Here is a 14895-nt window from a genome sequence, read left to right on the forward strand (position 1 = left end):
TATTTCAAATAAATGCTGTTCTTCTGAACTTGCTGTTCATCAAAAAATTCTACTCAGCTGTTTTCAACATAATAATAATTAATGTTTTTTTGAGCAGCAAATCAGAATAGTTGAATGATTTCTGAAGGATCGTGGTACTGGAGTAATGGTGCTAAAAATTCAGCTTTGAAATCACAGGAATAAATTACATGTTTAATATATATTCAAAAAGAAAACACGTTATTTTAAATAGTAAAACTGTTTCACAATATTAATGTTTTTGCTGTACTTTAGATAAATTAAATGCAGGCATGGTGAGCAGAAGAGAATTCTTTAAAAATCTTACTGTTCAAAAACTTTTGCCTGGTAATGTACATAATTTAACAGTCTCAGCTGAAAACTTAAATCGCAAGCAAATCAGATTCCATAAACCTCACCTGTGATCAGGGAGCCAGTCATCTGAGCACTGGCATTGCACGTGTATCCCAAACTCTGTACGTTCACCGTATACTCATTGCCACACTGCAGGTCACTCAGCTCACAGTGCGTGATGGAGCTGTTGGATGTGCAGCTAGCCCTGTTGTCTACCGGTGCCAAGGCAGAGACAGCGTATCCCTGAGCACCTGCACTGTACTGCCATGACACAGTGGCTGTACCCAGCTGACAATCCAACACTGCCATGATGGAGCTGGCTGCGCAGGGAACTATGGGTAAATGCAGGAGAGACTCTGAGAATCTATTTTACATCTTTTTTTTTTTTAATAGAAAGCAGTTTACAGTGTATATATGTGCAGTAAGCGGGTCCAAACATAGCGATTAATTTAGGAGTGAGTGTCTATGGGAGTAATGTCTATGGAGTGAAAATATAGAGTATATAGACAAGTATATGCTTGTACGTGTTTCTATGTACCTGAGTTAGTGTTCACAGTAGCACTGGGAGGGCTGCTGCACAGACTGTCTGACGCTGTCACATTGACGTGGTACAGCTGACCACAGCTGAGACCTGTCACGTTACACTGTGAGCCTGTAGACTGGCAGGTGGTGGACAGTCCATTGCTGTCCTGCAAGGTGGCCATGTAGTACTGTCCTCCTGCACTAGGTGTCCATGATACAACTAAAGCTTTTGTGACACAATCCTCGGTGGGCAGGACATTACTTGGGGTGCAGGGCACTAGAACACAAGAAGCAAGGTAAAACTTAAGTGTTAATGAATTCAGTGCATTTCTTTTGCAGTTTATGCTTTTTATTATTACATTTTATTGAATTTGATCAACTAAACTTTTGAACAAAAAAATACATTCTTCAGCTTTAAAACGAATCAAGATATGAAATATGAAACAAACCTGCTTGAACTTGAACAGGCGCACTGTTCCCACTGCTGCAGTTGCTGCCTTTTGCCTTCACTGTGATCGTGTAAGACTCTCCGCAGGTCAAAGTTGACAGGTCACAGGAAGTGGATGGTGAGGTGCAGTTAGCTGAAAGGACATTAGCACTGCTGGCTGTCACTGTGTAAAGCTCCGCCCCTTGGCTGCTCCCCCAGGTTACTGTTGCTATGTTGCTGCTGCAGCTTACACTGGCCGACACGTTTTGTGGTACACAAGGACCTGGGGAAATTATAGAAAACAAAATGAGTACATGGTTGACTTGTTATTTTAAAGGAATATTCAGAGTCCTGCTTGCATGCTAGATATGCAGTGCTGTCAAACGATTAATCGCGATTAATCGCATCTCAAATAAACGTTTTTGTTTACATTATGTATGTGTACTGTGTATATTTATTATGTATATATAAATACACACACATGCATGTAAATATTTCAGAAAAATCTGTCATTTTTATATATTAAATATATTTATTTATAATATAAATTATATGAATATAAATATAGACATGCAAATACATTTTCAAAATATATACTGTATGTGTGTGTATTTATATATACATAATAAATACACACAACACACATATATTACGCAAACAAAAACGTTTATGTTGGATGCGATTAATTGCGATTAATCGTTTGACAGCACTATAGATAAGTTCTGATTTGAGTAATGTGGTAATGGAGCTTAAGTTGTATATCACTTGCAATGTTTTTTTAAGCAACATTTTATTTTAATATATTTTAAAATGTAACTTATTCTTGTGATGAAAAACTGAATTTTCAGCATCTTTACTCCTGTCACATGATCCTTCTGAAATCATTCTAATATGCTGATTTGGTGCTCAATAGTCATTTCTTATTATTATTATTAATGTTGTAAATGGTTGTTCTGCTTAATAATTTACGTTTAAAGTAGCATTTATTTAAAATAAAATAAAAATTGGTAACATTATAAATGTCTTTACTGTCACTTCAATGTCTGTCAATTTAATGCATCCTTGCTTAATAAAAGTATTAATTTTTCTGACCCCAGATTTTTGAATGATTGTTAATTTAGGAATTAATTTCTCTTACTTGTTATGACAGGTGATCCAGTGCCTGCAGAGCTGTTGCAGGAACGTCCCTCTGCCACTACCTTAACTGTGCATGTTTGTCCACATGCCATGTTAGTGATGTCACATCCTGTTTCATTGGTACTGCAGATGTGCGTCTGTCCATTAGAGCATTCCATTGTCATCGTAAAGGACAGAGCTCCATTGCCGCCGGACCAAGACACACTCGCTGTGTTGCTGCCACAGTTCATTATGGACTGGATATTCAATGGAGGGCATGGGGCTGAAGAGAAGAGAAAATAATGCCATTTAAAGGTGAATGGTAAGTATGTAATTTCCACGCAGGGCACTAGAACACAAGAAGCAAGGTAAAACTTAAGTGTTAATGAATTCAGTGCATTTCTTTTGCAGTTTATGCTTTTTATTATTACATTTTATTGAATTTGATCAACTAAACTTTTGAACAAAAAAATACATTCTTCAGCTTTAAAACGAATCAAGATATGAAATATGAAACAAACCTGCTTGAACTTGAACAGGCGCACTGTTCCCACTGCTGCAGTTGCTGCCTTTTGCCTTCACTGTGATCGTGTAAGACTCTCCGCAGGTCAAAGTTGACAGGTCACAGGAAGTGGATGGTGAGGTGCAGTTAGCTGAAAGGACATTAGCACTGCTGGCTGTCACTGTGTAAAGCTCCGCCCCTTGGCTGCTCCCCCAGGTTACTGTTGCTATGTTGCTGCTGCAGCTTACACTGGCCGACACGTTTTGTGGTACACAAGGACCTGGGGAAATTATAGAAAACAAAATGAGTACATGGTTGACTTGTTATTTTAAAGGAATATTCAGAGTCCTGCTTGCATGCTAGATATGCAGTGCTGTCAAACGATTAATCGCGATTAATCGCATCTCAAATAAACGTTTTTGTTTACATTATGTATGTGTACTGTGTATATTTATTATGTATATATAAATACACACACATGCATGTATATATTTCAGAAAAATCTGTCATTTTTATATATTAAATATATTTATTTATAATATAAATTATATGAATATAAATATAGACATGCAAATACATTTTCAAAATATATACTGTATGTGTGTGTATTTATATATACATAATAAATACACACAACACACATATATTACGCAAACAAAAACGTTTATGTTGGATGCGATTAATTGCGATTAATCGTTTGACAGCACTATAGATAAGTTCTGATTTGAGTAATGTGGTAATGGAGCTTAAGTTGTATATCACTTGCAATGTTTTTTTAAGCAACATTTTATTTTAATATATTTTAAAATGTAACTTATTCTTGTGATGAAAAACTGAATTTTCAGCATCTTTACTCCTGTCACATGATCCTTCTGAAATCATTCTAATATGCTGATTTGGTACTCAATAGTTAATGTTGTAAATGGTTGTTCTGCTTAATAATTTACGTTTAAAGTAGCATTTATTTAAAATAAAATAAAAATTGGTAACATTATAAATGTCTTTACTGTCACTTCAATGTCTGTCAATTTAATGCATCCTTGCTTAATAAAAGTATTAATTTTTCTGACCCCAGATTTTTGAATGATTGTTAATTTAGGAATTAATTTCTCTTACTTGTTATGACAGGTGATCCAGTGCCTGCAGAGCTGTTGCAGGAACGTCCCTCTGCCACTACCTTAACTGTGCATGTTTGTCCACATGCCATGTTAGTGATGTCACATCCTGTTTCATTGGTACTGCAGATGTGCGTCTGTCCATTAGAGCATTCCATTGTCATCGTAAAGGACAGAGCTCCATTGCCGCCGGACCAAGACACACTCGCTGTGTTGCTGCCACAGTTCATTATGGACTGGATATTCAATGGAGGGCATGGGGCTGAAGAGAAGAGAAAATAATGCCATTTAAAGGTGAATGGTAAGTATGTAATTTCCACACCACTAGAACCACTACATTTTTAAAAGTAACTAGAATTTATTCAGTTTTTTTTTTTTTTTCCTTTTTTAAAATCTGAGTAGTGCTGTGGTGTTGCTATATGGCTTCTAAGGTGTTTGGAGTTGTTTTCACTGGGCTGCTATGCAGTTGCTAGGGCACCAGTACTGAGAATAATTTTCAGCGAGTAACCTGAAGTCATTTCATTTTCAATGAAAGTTTTTGCAGAGTTCAGCTTTATGCAAAGAGCAGCTACATGATGCAGTGACCTCCAGTGGGAGTGCATGAATGAAACAGTGCCTCCTGTCCAATAACAAAGCCTAAGCTTTCAAATTCTTTAAATTTTTCTCAAGAAATACAAACAATAAATGTCATTTTGACATCATCATGTGGCATGACAGATCGCTTTAGCTGCTGCATTCATGCAGCAAGTGTGAAAGCAATCATGTCTTCTTCTTTACCTCTAGTTATAAGCATGAAATAAACAAGAATGATAATCAGAAAGTATGTTGAAAAAATAGTACAGATTACTAAAATATACCAGTGTTTCAAACTGCAAAAAATAAAACAGCTTGCAAACATAGCGTAGTTACCTTAGCAAAGTCATTAGAAAAAAACTCTAGAGAGGAGCATTGTGTGAAATATGTGTACTCTATATATTATATATTCATTGTATATTACCTGTTAGTGTTGTCATAATTACTTTAACAGATTTATTTAAGACATAAATTATGTCATGAAACAAGCTTTTATGATAGCCATGTTTAAATATTTATATTTAAACAAGGAATTTGAGTAACAAATTTAATTATATCATTAGAAAGTTGCTTTATGTACAATTTAAATGTTTTTTTATATCTATCTATCTTTTATTATATCTATAAATAAATAGCAATCCAATTTAATAATTTGTCAAATTTTTGTTGTTGATTTTAACATTTAATATTTTGGTAATGTACCAAGTGAAAGTGTTCCCTGCATAGTTTACAGCAGGGGGTGGCGAACGTCGGTCCTGGAGAGCTGAATTCTGCAGGGCTGAGGCTCTCCAGGACCGGAGTTCGCCACCCCTGGTTTACAGCTTTATTTGAGAGAAGAAAAATTGCATGTACCTGAAGTATTTCAAATTGAACTGATATCAAAGCAGCATCTGAATTAAATTGAATTGAGAGCTTGTGAATAAGAATCTAATTATGAAATATGTGTCAATATCCAGCCCTACACTCAAGTAGAAATGTCTGCTAGCAACTAACAGTGATTAAACGGTGATTTAGTGAAAAGGGCTTGAGGCATTTGTTCAAATTATTTCTTTGTTTTACTACAGTATCTGTCTAAAGAATCTGTCTTTTCTTCTTTACAGAGTCTTCCATTGTATGGACAAACTAGGCTTTGTTACCTGTCTCCCTCTGCAGTGTGTTACTAGCAGCACTGGTGCATTGGCCTTGCGTTGCATTCACAATGAACGTGTACGTCTGTCCACACTGCAGTCCATCCACCACACATTCACCATTGTTGAAGACACCACAGCCCAGCTGTTCACCCTGAGTGCTCACTGCACTGACCGAAAATGCACCTAGACTCAACCCTGAACTAGACCACTTCACCACAGCAGACCTTGAGCTACAGTTCAGAGCCACGTCGTTCAGAACTGGCACACATGGAGCTGAAAGTGAGGGTAAAGAAGGGTGAAATTAAACAAATGATTAAATATGAAAGTGCATTATTAGTATTATTAGAGCAAAAATGGAGTTTAATGACTATCATTATGGTTATTTTTAATACAATTCCTGATTCCTAACCTGTAATGAAGGAGTACTCCGTGCTGGATTTGCTAGTACAGTTGTTTTGGGTAGCAGTGACAGTGACGTTGTATTGGCTGCCACATTGCAAGTGGGCAAGAGTGCAGTTCAAGTTTGTTGTGTTGCACTCCACACCACTAGAGGGCCCCAATGGGCCAATGGCGCTTGCTGTGTAATGAACCCCGGAAATGGCCATGGAGCTCCACGACACTAAGACTGTGTTAGTCGAGCAGTCCAAAACAGCAGCGACAGATGTAGGTGGACACGGTGCTAAAGAGGAAACAGAAATACATATGCTGAGACTATTATTCTGCATGTCTCCAGTATTAAGCATTTCACTCTTAAAGGGATAGTTTACCCCAAAATGAAAATTACCCCATGAATTACTCACCCTCAAGCCATCCTAGGTGAATATGACTTTCTTCTTTCAGATGAATTAAATCAGAGTTATATTATATTATATTATAATATATTATAATATTATATTATATTTTTCCGCGCTCATGTTAACGGATTAAAGCGTTCACTGCACACGGTTGCTGTCCGGCAGCGTGTCTGCAGCAGTGCAGAGATCGTTTCCACACCGAGTCTATTGCTGCGCTGCAAGTGCTGAATTAAAATAACATCGCATTGTTTTCAGTAAATATGAACATGGATTGAAACTAAAATTTATCAGTTACACCATAAATGCATATTATTAAAGTCTACTGTGTTTCACAGTCAACACATATGGCTTTTTGGCTAGGTTTAAAGGGAACGAGCACTTTTAGATAAACAAGGCAATAATAGATGGCACTCGTGGAGGTAGAAAAACAATTCTTTATGAACGGCAGGATTGCTTGTAGTAAAGATTTAAATAAAAAAGGAAAGGCAGTAGAGCTGACTATTTCTGTCAATGGTATGTTTGTGATAACGTAAGAGAAGTAGTTTAAATGTTTTGCCACTTGCTTGAGCAACTTAATATATAAATCTAGAAGTAAATGCAAAAGTAAAAAGCATTGAATAATGTGTTGCTTATATTTATTGTGTTTTAACCTGTAATGAAGGAGTACTCCGTGCTGGATTTGCTAGTACAGTTGTTTTGGGTAGCAGTGACAGTGACGTTGTATTGGCTGCCACATTGCAAGTGGGCAAGAGTGCAGTTCAAGTTTGTTGTGTTGCACTCCACACCACTAGAGGGCCCCAATGGGCCAATGGCGCTTGCTGTGTAATGAACCCCGGAAATGGCCATGGAGCTCCACGACACTAAGACTGTGTTAGTCGAGCAGTCCAAAACAGCAGCGACAGATGTAGGTGGACACGGTGCTAAAGAGGAAACAGAAATACATATGCTGAGACTATTATTCTGCATGTCTCCAGTATTAAGCATTTCACTCTTAAAGGGATAGTTTACCCCAAAATGAAAATTACCCCATGAATTACTCACCCTCAAGCCATCCTAGGTGAATATGACTTTCTTCTTTCAGATGAATTAAATCAGAGTTATATTATATTATATTATAATATATTATAATATTATATTATATTTTTCCGCGCTCATGTTAACGGATTAAAGCGTTCACTGCACACGGTTGCTGTCCGGCAGCGTGTCTGCAGCAGTGCAGAGATCGTTTCCACACCGAGTCTATTGCTGCGCTGCAAGTGCTGAATTAAAATAACATCGCATTGTTTTCAGTAAATATGAACATGGATTGAAACTAAAATTTATCAGTTACACCATAAATGCATATTATTAAAGTCTACTGTGTTTCACAGTCAACACATATGGCTTTTTGGCTAGGTTTAAAGGGAACGAGCACTTTTAGATAAACAAGGCAATAATAGATGGCACTCGTGGAGGTAGAAAAACAATTCTTTATGAACGGCAGGATTGCTTGTAGTAAAGATTTAAATAAAAAAGGAAAGGCAGTAGAGCTGACTATTTCTGTCAATGGTATGTTTGTGATAACGTAAGAGAAGTAGTTTAAATGTTTTGCCACTTGCTTGAGCAACTTAATATATAAATCTAGAAGTAAATGCAAAAGTAAAAAGCATTGAATAATGTGTTGCTTATATTTATTGTGTTTTAACATGTCTGTTAAAGATTGTATTACTGTACTGTGTAAAAAAAAGAATTGCAATGCTGAAAAAGCATTTTCAGTGACAATGTTTGGATTTGAAATCAAAATAATGGTAATTGTGTTTGCGGTAAACAGCGATGGATCAGTAGCGGACTCCTGTGTGAAAGCTGCTTCCCCTCTCACAAGAGTCACCTAAGAGGGGAATTCCCCACATTTTCAAAAATGAAATTCAGGCTCTGAATAAATGTCTAAAAATCCTGATTGGAGTATCACTATAGTTATAAATGATAAAATGAAGGCTTTAAAAAGATCGGTATCGGTGATCGGTATCGGCAGATATTGCTTTCTGTGATCGGCGCACCCCTAATAAAAAGTACTCTACATGGTGGTGGGGGTGGGTTGGTTAATAAAGGCCTTTTGAAGTGATGCATTTGTGTAAGAAAAATGTCTATATTTAAAACTTAAGCCATAATCTGTAGCTGTCGTACGTGTTTATGAGGATGAAAGTAGCTAAGCTCCAGTGGGAAGTGACGAACGCGGAAGCGCAGAGGAGAGGGCAAAACAAAACACCAGTCACAAATTAGCAGTACAAAATGAGGATATGTAAATAAAAATGTTGGAGGATTTCGATAAAAGCCAAGAGGAGACTGGTTTTCCTTTCCTGTAAACAAAACTTGGTTCTCGCAAGACTAACATATTCTCACCGAAGCTTATGCTACACCTACATCATCTGCTGGAACGCCACTCTCTCGTTAATACGCATATTAATTAGCGGAAATTAGAGATTAAGGTTTATAAAGTTTTAAATATAGACATGTTTCTTACACAAATGCATCACTTCAAAAGGCCATAAGTTCATAAGTTTTACTTCTCGACCCCCAGTCACTGTCATTATAAAGCTTGGAGGAGCCAGGACATTTTTTAATATAACTCTGATTGTATTCATCTGAAAGAACTTCTATACACCTAGGATGGATTGAGGGTGAGTAAATCATGGGGTAATTTAAATTTTTGGGTGAACTATCCCTTAAAGTCAACATGAAACTGTATTTGCAAACCGTTTCACTTCAGTATTGTGACATATCCTTATGTTTAAGAAATGTAGAGTGTGGTTTTTGATATGAGGAACAAAGGCTGGAACCACCATGGATATTGATGGTACAGCGTCCCCTCCAAAAATTAGATATGGCCAGATTGTTCCTCACAATATTTGATGTTCTTGATGCTGCTCTGCTGCACTCCATTATGCACTGTTCTTTTGTCAGATTTTGCGGTTTTAAATTGAAAATATCGTGATTCATGTAAATCGTAATTAAATTTGATGTGACAAGAAAGATTAATGGAGCTGTTTTGACATATTAGACGTATGATTGAGAGCAATTGTGTGCATATTTATTTAGAATGGAAGCCTTCAGTTTGTTCAAATGGTACTGTACCTGCAGTGACCTGACTGATCGCACTGGTGTTGGAGCTACAGCCGTTGGCCTCTGCAACCACAGTGATATTGTACGTCTGCCCACAGCCGAGTGCAGGGATGATGCAGGACGTAGAGGTGGAGTTACACACCAGGGTCTTGTCAGTAGATTTTGCTTGAGCATAGTAGATCTGCGCCCCTTTACTCGACTGCCAGCTAATTTGAACATCACCTGTTTGACAATCTAAGAGCTGACTGACCACAGATTGTGGAGCACAGGGTGCTGGGAGACGAAGGGAAACAAAGTATTACTTTAGCACGTTTAAAGGAATATTCCAGGTTAAAAACAAATCTTTCTCGGCAGAATTTTTGGTGTGCTGTCAAGTAAATTTTTTTTTAAATGTGAAGTATTGTTATCAAAGCACTTGAAATATTCAGTAAAATTCTCATTTTTTAGCAACATTAAAATTTCAAGTGCTGTAGAGAATAATATCTTGTACTATAGTTTGAACGTTCTGGATTTATACGCTACAAAATTGCAGTATGCAAAATTCAATTTTAGAGAAAATACTTACCAGTATTGATGCGACGCATGTCACTACGTTGCCCAGTGCAGTCCACGCTCATAGCTGTGACTGTCACGTTGTACGCCTGACCACACGCCAGGCCGCTGATGTCACAGGAAGTGCTGCTGGAGTTGCAGGATAGCGTATGTCCATTATCATCTACTGCTGTTACTATATAGTATGAAACAAGGCCACTGGATGCTGCCCAGGAAACAGATGCAGTGTCCGACCCACAGGATAATGACACATTGACTTGAGTGGGAACACATGGAGCTGGAAAGGAAAAGATTCATGCACAAAATCAGAAGATTTTAATGCAATGGATCATTTGATGCCAGAAGAATCGCCAAATTAGAGTTTAATCTAAATGCACTGTGTTGTTATTTGATGTTATACCTGTGTCAAGAGTGACCAAGGTTTTAGAAGAGGTTGAACAGGTCTGGCCGTGTCCTGTAACACTGATGTTATAGTGCTGACCACACGGCAGTGAACTGATGCTGCAGGAGGAGCCGTTGGTGAAGCAGTTGTGCTTTTGGGGGTCCTGGAAAGACTGCAGTGTTGCATTGAAACTTAGCGAACCATTGCCTGGTGTCCAAGAAATGAGTGCTGAGTTGGTGCTGCAGTCCAGACTGGCTTGAATGCCAGTGTTGGGACATGGTGCTGCAACATGAAAAAAATGTTAACACGTCAAACTGCAGTATATACATTTACTGAATGGTGCATGCCATGCAAAAACTGCTAAGATGTTGCTATATGGTTGCTAGGATGTTCTAGGTGGTTGCTAATAGTTCGGGAAAACGATTGTGTTGCTCCAATCTCTAATTATCACTAATGAGCTAGAGTTCAATACCTGAGACGAGAGTGACAGGCTGGCTAGCCAAGCCCATGCAGTCACCATTCATGCCCATGACTGTGATGGAATATTCCTGGCCGCACTGCAGGTTTGGGATATCACAGTGTGTGACAGTGTTGTTGCAGGACGTCTTGTACCCTTGGTTGCCTTCTGCCTTTACCAAGTACCAAGTGGCACCAAGGGCACTGTGCCAGGTGATGGAAGCAATGTTGGATGTACAGTTTAGAGCAGCAGCGACATTGGTGGGAGTGCAGGGTGCTAGAGAAGAGAAGAGGAAGTTATATGAAAACATAAGCTATATAAAAAATATTTATATAAAAAGTGTATACACTATACACTACTGTTCAAAACTTTAAGGGTTAGTAAAATGTTTTTGAAAGAAGTTTCTTATGCTCACCAAGGCTGCATTTATTTTATGAAAAACACAATTAAAAAATTTGATATTGTGAAATATTAATGTTTTGTGACATTTATTCCTGTGATGTCAAAGAGGAGTTTTCAGCAGCCATTATTCCTTCAGTGTCACATTAACCTTCAGAAATCATTCTAATATGCTGATTTGGTGTGCAAGAAAAAATTCTTATCAGTTTCCAAAACAGTTGATCTGCTCAATATTTAGGCAGAAACAAAGGTAAACTTTTTCAGATTTTTTTTTAATAGAAATTTCAGATGTTGTCCTTACTTAATTATTGATTTCTTTCCCCAAAAAAATCTTACTGATCCTAAAATGCTTGAATGGTAGTGTATTATTTTTGTTATTGTTTATTATTGAAATATATATGTATATATTATTTATAGAATTGGATAAAATAAACCACCAAATGCCACTTTTTTTTCTATCTAATGCATTGAAATTCATATATCTAATGTATTTAAGGACCAAATTTTTTTATGTACACGTTGTTATGAATCACTGAAATTAGCAAATGTTAATGTGAGCTGACACCTGTTTCCACTACAGCTTTAGGTTGAGAGCTGCTGTTGCAGGTGGCGCCATCAGCTTGGACAGTTACATTTAGTCTCATCCCACACGGCAGAGAGGTCAGCTGACAGGAAGTCCCCATAGAGTGACAAGAAGCTAAACGTTGCTGCTGCCCGTCTGTTGCCATTGCCGTGTACCCATTAGCTCCCGCACTGGCAGCCCATGTCACGTTGGCCGTGTTGGTGTCACACTGGAGCACAGTTGTGATGTTCTGAGGGTCACAGGGAGCTAAAGGAGATACATAGTCAGTTTCAAAGGTCTGTTATTACTGTGTAAACATGAGCATGTATGCTCACTTGACTGTTACCTGACTGTATCTGAATGGGTGTGGATGGCAGACTTCCACATTGACCATCATTCCTTGTGACTGTGACATTGTAGTTCATTCCGCAGAGCAGGTTTGCGAATGTGCAGTTGTTAGAGCTGGTGCTGCAATTAACTGAGTGTCCATGTTCATCGTGCAGTACTGCTGTGTACAGACTCCCAGTCTGAAGGGCCTGCCAACTTACGACTGCGTTATTTGCTGCACAGTCTCTAGTGACCCCCATGCTGACCGGTGCACACGGAGCTACAATGGAGAATGTATCAGATTTACTTGGTATACAGCAAAAATTAATTTGTTTTACTTTTATATAAAAGTATAAAAACAGTAAAACACTTACGGCAAATATTTTAGAGAAATGAATTTGCTGGTGAAATATACAATTTCTTTTTGGCTTAAAGGGACAGTTTAAACCAAATTGAAATTCATATTAATATATAAAATGTTAAGTATAAGATTTTTTAAAAAGATAAGATTACCATTTTGTAATTTTTATTTTAACATTTTTTGTTTATTTTTTGTCACGTTATTTTTATATTTTAAATATCTGGGCCCCTTTATTCATCCTCTCTTATTGTTTTATTTTACATTTTAAAAGTATGTCCCTTTTTCTTTATCCTTTTTTCTTACATTTTATATATCTGGCCACTTTTATTTACCCCATTTAATTTTTTTTAATTTAATTATTTGTTATATTACATTTTAAATATACTGCCTCTTTTAATTATCCTGTTTTATTTTTATTTTACTTTTTATCTGGGCCTTTGTATTAATTATTTTACACTCTAAATATTTAACCTTTTATTCATACCATTTTATTTTTTTATTTTATAATATTATTTTTTACATTTTAAATATCTGGCATCTTTTATTCATCCCCTTTTAAGTTTTGTTTTATGATTATTTTAAGATATTATTGAATTTTACACTTTAGATTTCCGGTGTCATTTAATACCTACTTAAATTTTTTTTTACACAGTTTGTATTTTATAAACGTGTATTATACACGTTTATAAATGTATTTTTGTATTTTTAAATATGTGGCCCTTTTTATTTATTCCTTTTTATCATTATTATGACTCTTTTTTTATTAATTGTTATCTTACATTTAAAATATCTGTTCCCTTTTATTCTTCCCTTTTATTTTTTTTGCTTTAGATATTTATTTTTTTTAGTCATCCCTTTTTATTTTTAATTTTACATTCTTTTTTGTTTTACATTTTAAATTTATGTCCCCTTTTCATCATCCTCTTTTATTTTGGGTTATTTACATTTTAAATATCTGACCCCTTTTATTTATTTATTTATGTTTTATTATCTGGCCCCCCTTGCCCCCTTTTTTATTTTAGTTTTCACATTATTTTATAAATAAACCAGATAAAGAAATTAATTTTAAATATCTAGCAATTTCTATTCATCCAACTTTTTGTATTTTACTTGGTAATTTATTTTGCATTTTAAATATCTGGCCCCTTTTATTCATTATTTTTGATCATCTGTGCACCTACCTGTCTGCAGGGTGACATGTTGACTCTCAGAACTGTTGCATTTCAGGTTAGTTGACATGACATACACGTCATATGCCTCGCCGCATCGCAGGTCTGGGATTGTGCATTCTGCCACCATGGCAACACAGGTGTGAACTGTGCCATTCACGTGAGTCGCCATTCCGATGTAGAAGATGGCACCGTTGGCATAGTTCCATGTGAGAGAGGCAGAGTCTGAACTACAGGTCTCCACAGCAGACACGTTCTGAGGTATGCAGGGAACTACAGTGGGAGATAAAGGGACATAGTGTATAGTATCATCATCTAATACCATGCCACAGTACTTTTTTGTAAGTGCATATTCCTATACCACTATATATATTGCAATTTAAAGAATACCATTGTACTACCACAGTACCCAGAATCACTCACCTGTTTCTGCTACATCTCCCAGCACAGGATCAGTAGTGCATTCACCATTTGTGGCAACAATCCACACGCTCAGGCTCTCTCCGCAATCCAGATCTGTTAGCGTGCAGCTTGTGTTTGCAGACGTACAGTTGTATAAATCTTTACGATTACCGCGGGCCTCCACAGCGTAGGCCTCGGCTCCTGCGGCCTCGTCCCAAGTAATGATGGCACTGCTGATGCTATTACAGTTTGCAGTCGTGTAGATGTTCTGCGGCAAACATGGGGCTTCATGGGTAAGGAGACAGAGGGGGCCAAAATTAAGATTTATATTTAAAACAAGTCAAGACACTTTATATAGCGCTTCAAACAATACAGATTGTTTCAAAGGAGCTTCAGATTAATAAACAGGAAAATAACAGTGTTAATGTTGAAGTTCAATCCGGCTCCGAAGTAGCTAATTTTTTCACCTCAAGTCAGTTCAAAGTTGATTCAGTTCAGTTCAGTCATGACAACTCTCTGAGGGATTGGCATGATAATGTACATGACAATGTTAATGTATTTGATCTTGGCAGAATAGATATGCTACGCTGCTGCTGCTGCTGCTGCTGCTGCGGCAGAGCAAGTACTGAGACTTGCTACTGACAATACATCCACA

At 37.0% G+C, this 14895-nt stretch overlaps 1 protein-coding gene across 1 annotated transcript in view; it reads right to left on the minus strand.

The window, feature by feature from the left end:
• LOC107600093 (uncharacterized) overlaps positions 1-14895 on the minus strand; it is a 59218-nt gene that overhangs the window by 27926 nt on the left and 16397 nt on the right. The window contains exons 10-25 of the mRNA XM_016291884.1: positions 14262-14525; positions 13851-14111; positions 11985-12248; positions 11036-11296; positions 10582-10845; positions 10195-10458; positions 9652-9902; positions 7181-7562; positions 6146-6415; positions 5743-6009; positions 4035-4295; positions 2938-3198; positions 2439-2699; positions 1323-1583; positions 890-1150; positions 417-683 (exon numbers count right to left, since the gene is read on the minus strand). Coding sequence (XP_016147370.1) covers positions 417-683; positions 890-1150; positions 1323-1583; positions 2439-2699; positions 2938-3198; positions 4035-4295; positions 5743-6009; positions 6146-6415; positions 7181-7562; positions 9652-9902; positions 10195-10458; positions 10582-10845; positions 11036-11296; positions 11985-12248; positions 13851-14111; positions 14262-14525 — 4320 coding nt within the window. The remainder of the gene's footprint in view (positions 1-416; positions 684-889; positions 1151-1322; positions 1584-2438; positions 2700-2937; positions 3199-4034; positions 4296-5742; positions 6010-6145; positions 6416-7180; positions 7563-9651; positions 9903-10194; positions 10459-10581; positions 10846-11035; positions 11297-11984; positions 12249-13850; positions 14112-14261; positions 14526-14895) is intronic.

This window comes from Sinocyclocheilus grahami, unplaced genomic scaffold, assembly GCF_001515645.1.
Source record: "Sinocyclocheilus grahami isolate Dianchi unplaced genomic scaffold, SAMN03320097.WGS_v1.1 scaffold277.1, whole genome shotgun sequence".
NCBI classification, from domain to species: domain Eukaryota; kingdom Metazoa; phylum Chordata; class Actinopteri; order Cypriniformes; family Cyprinidae; genus Sinocyclocheilus; species Sinocyclocheilus grahami.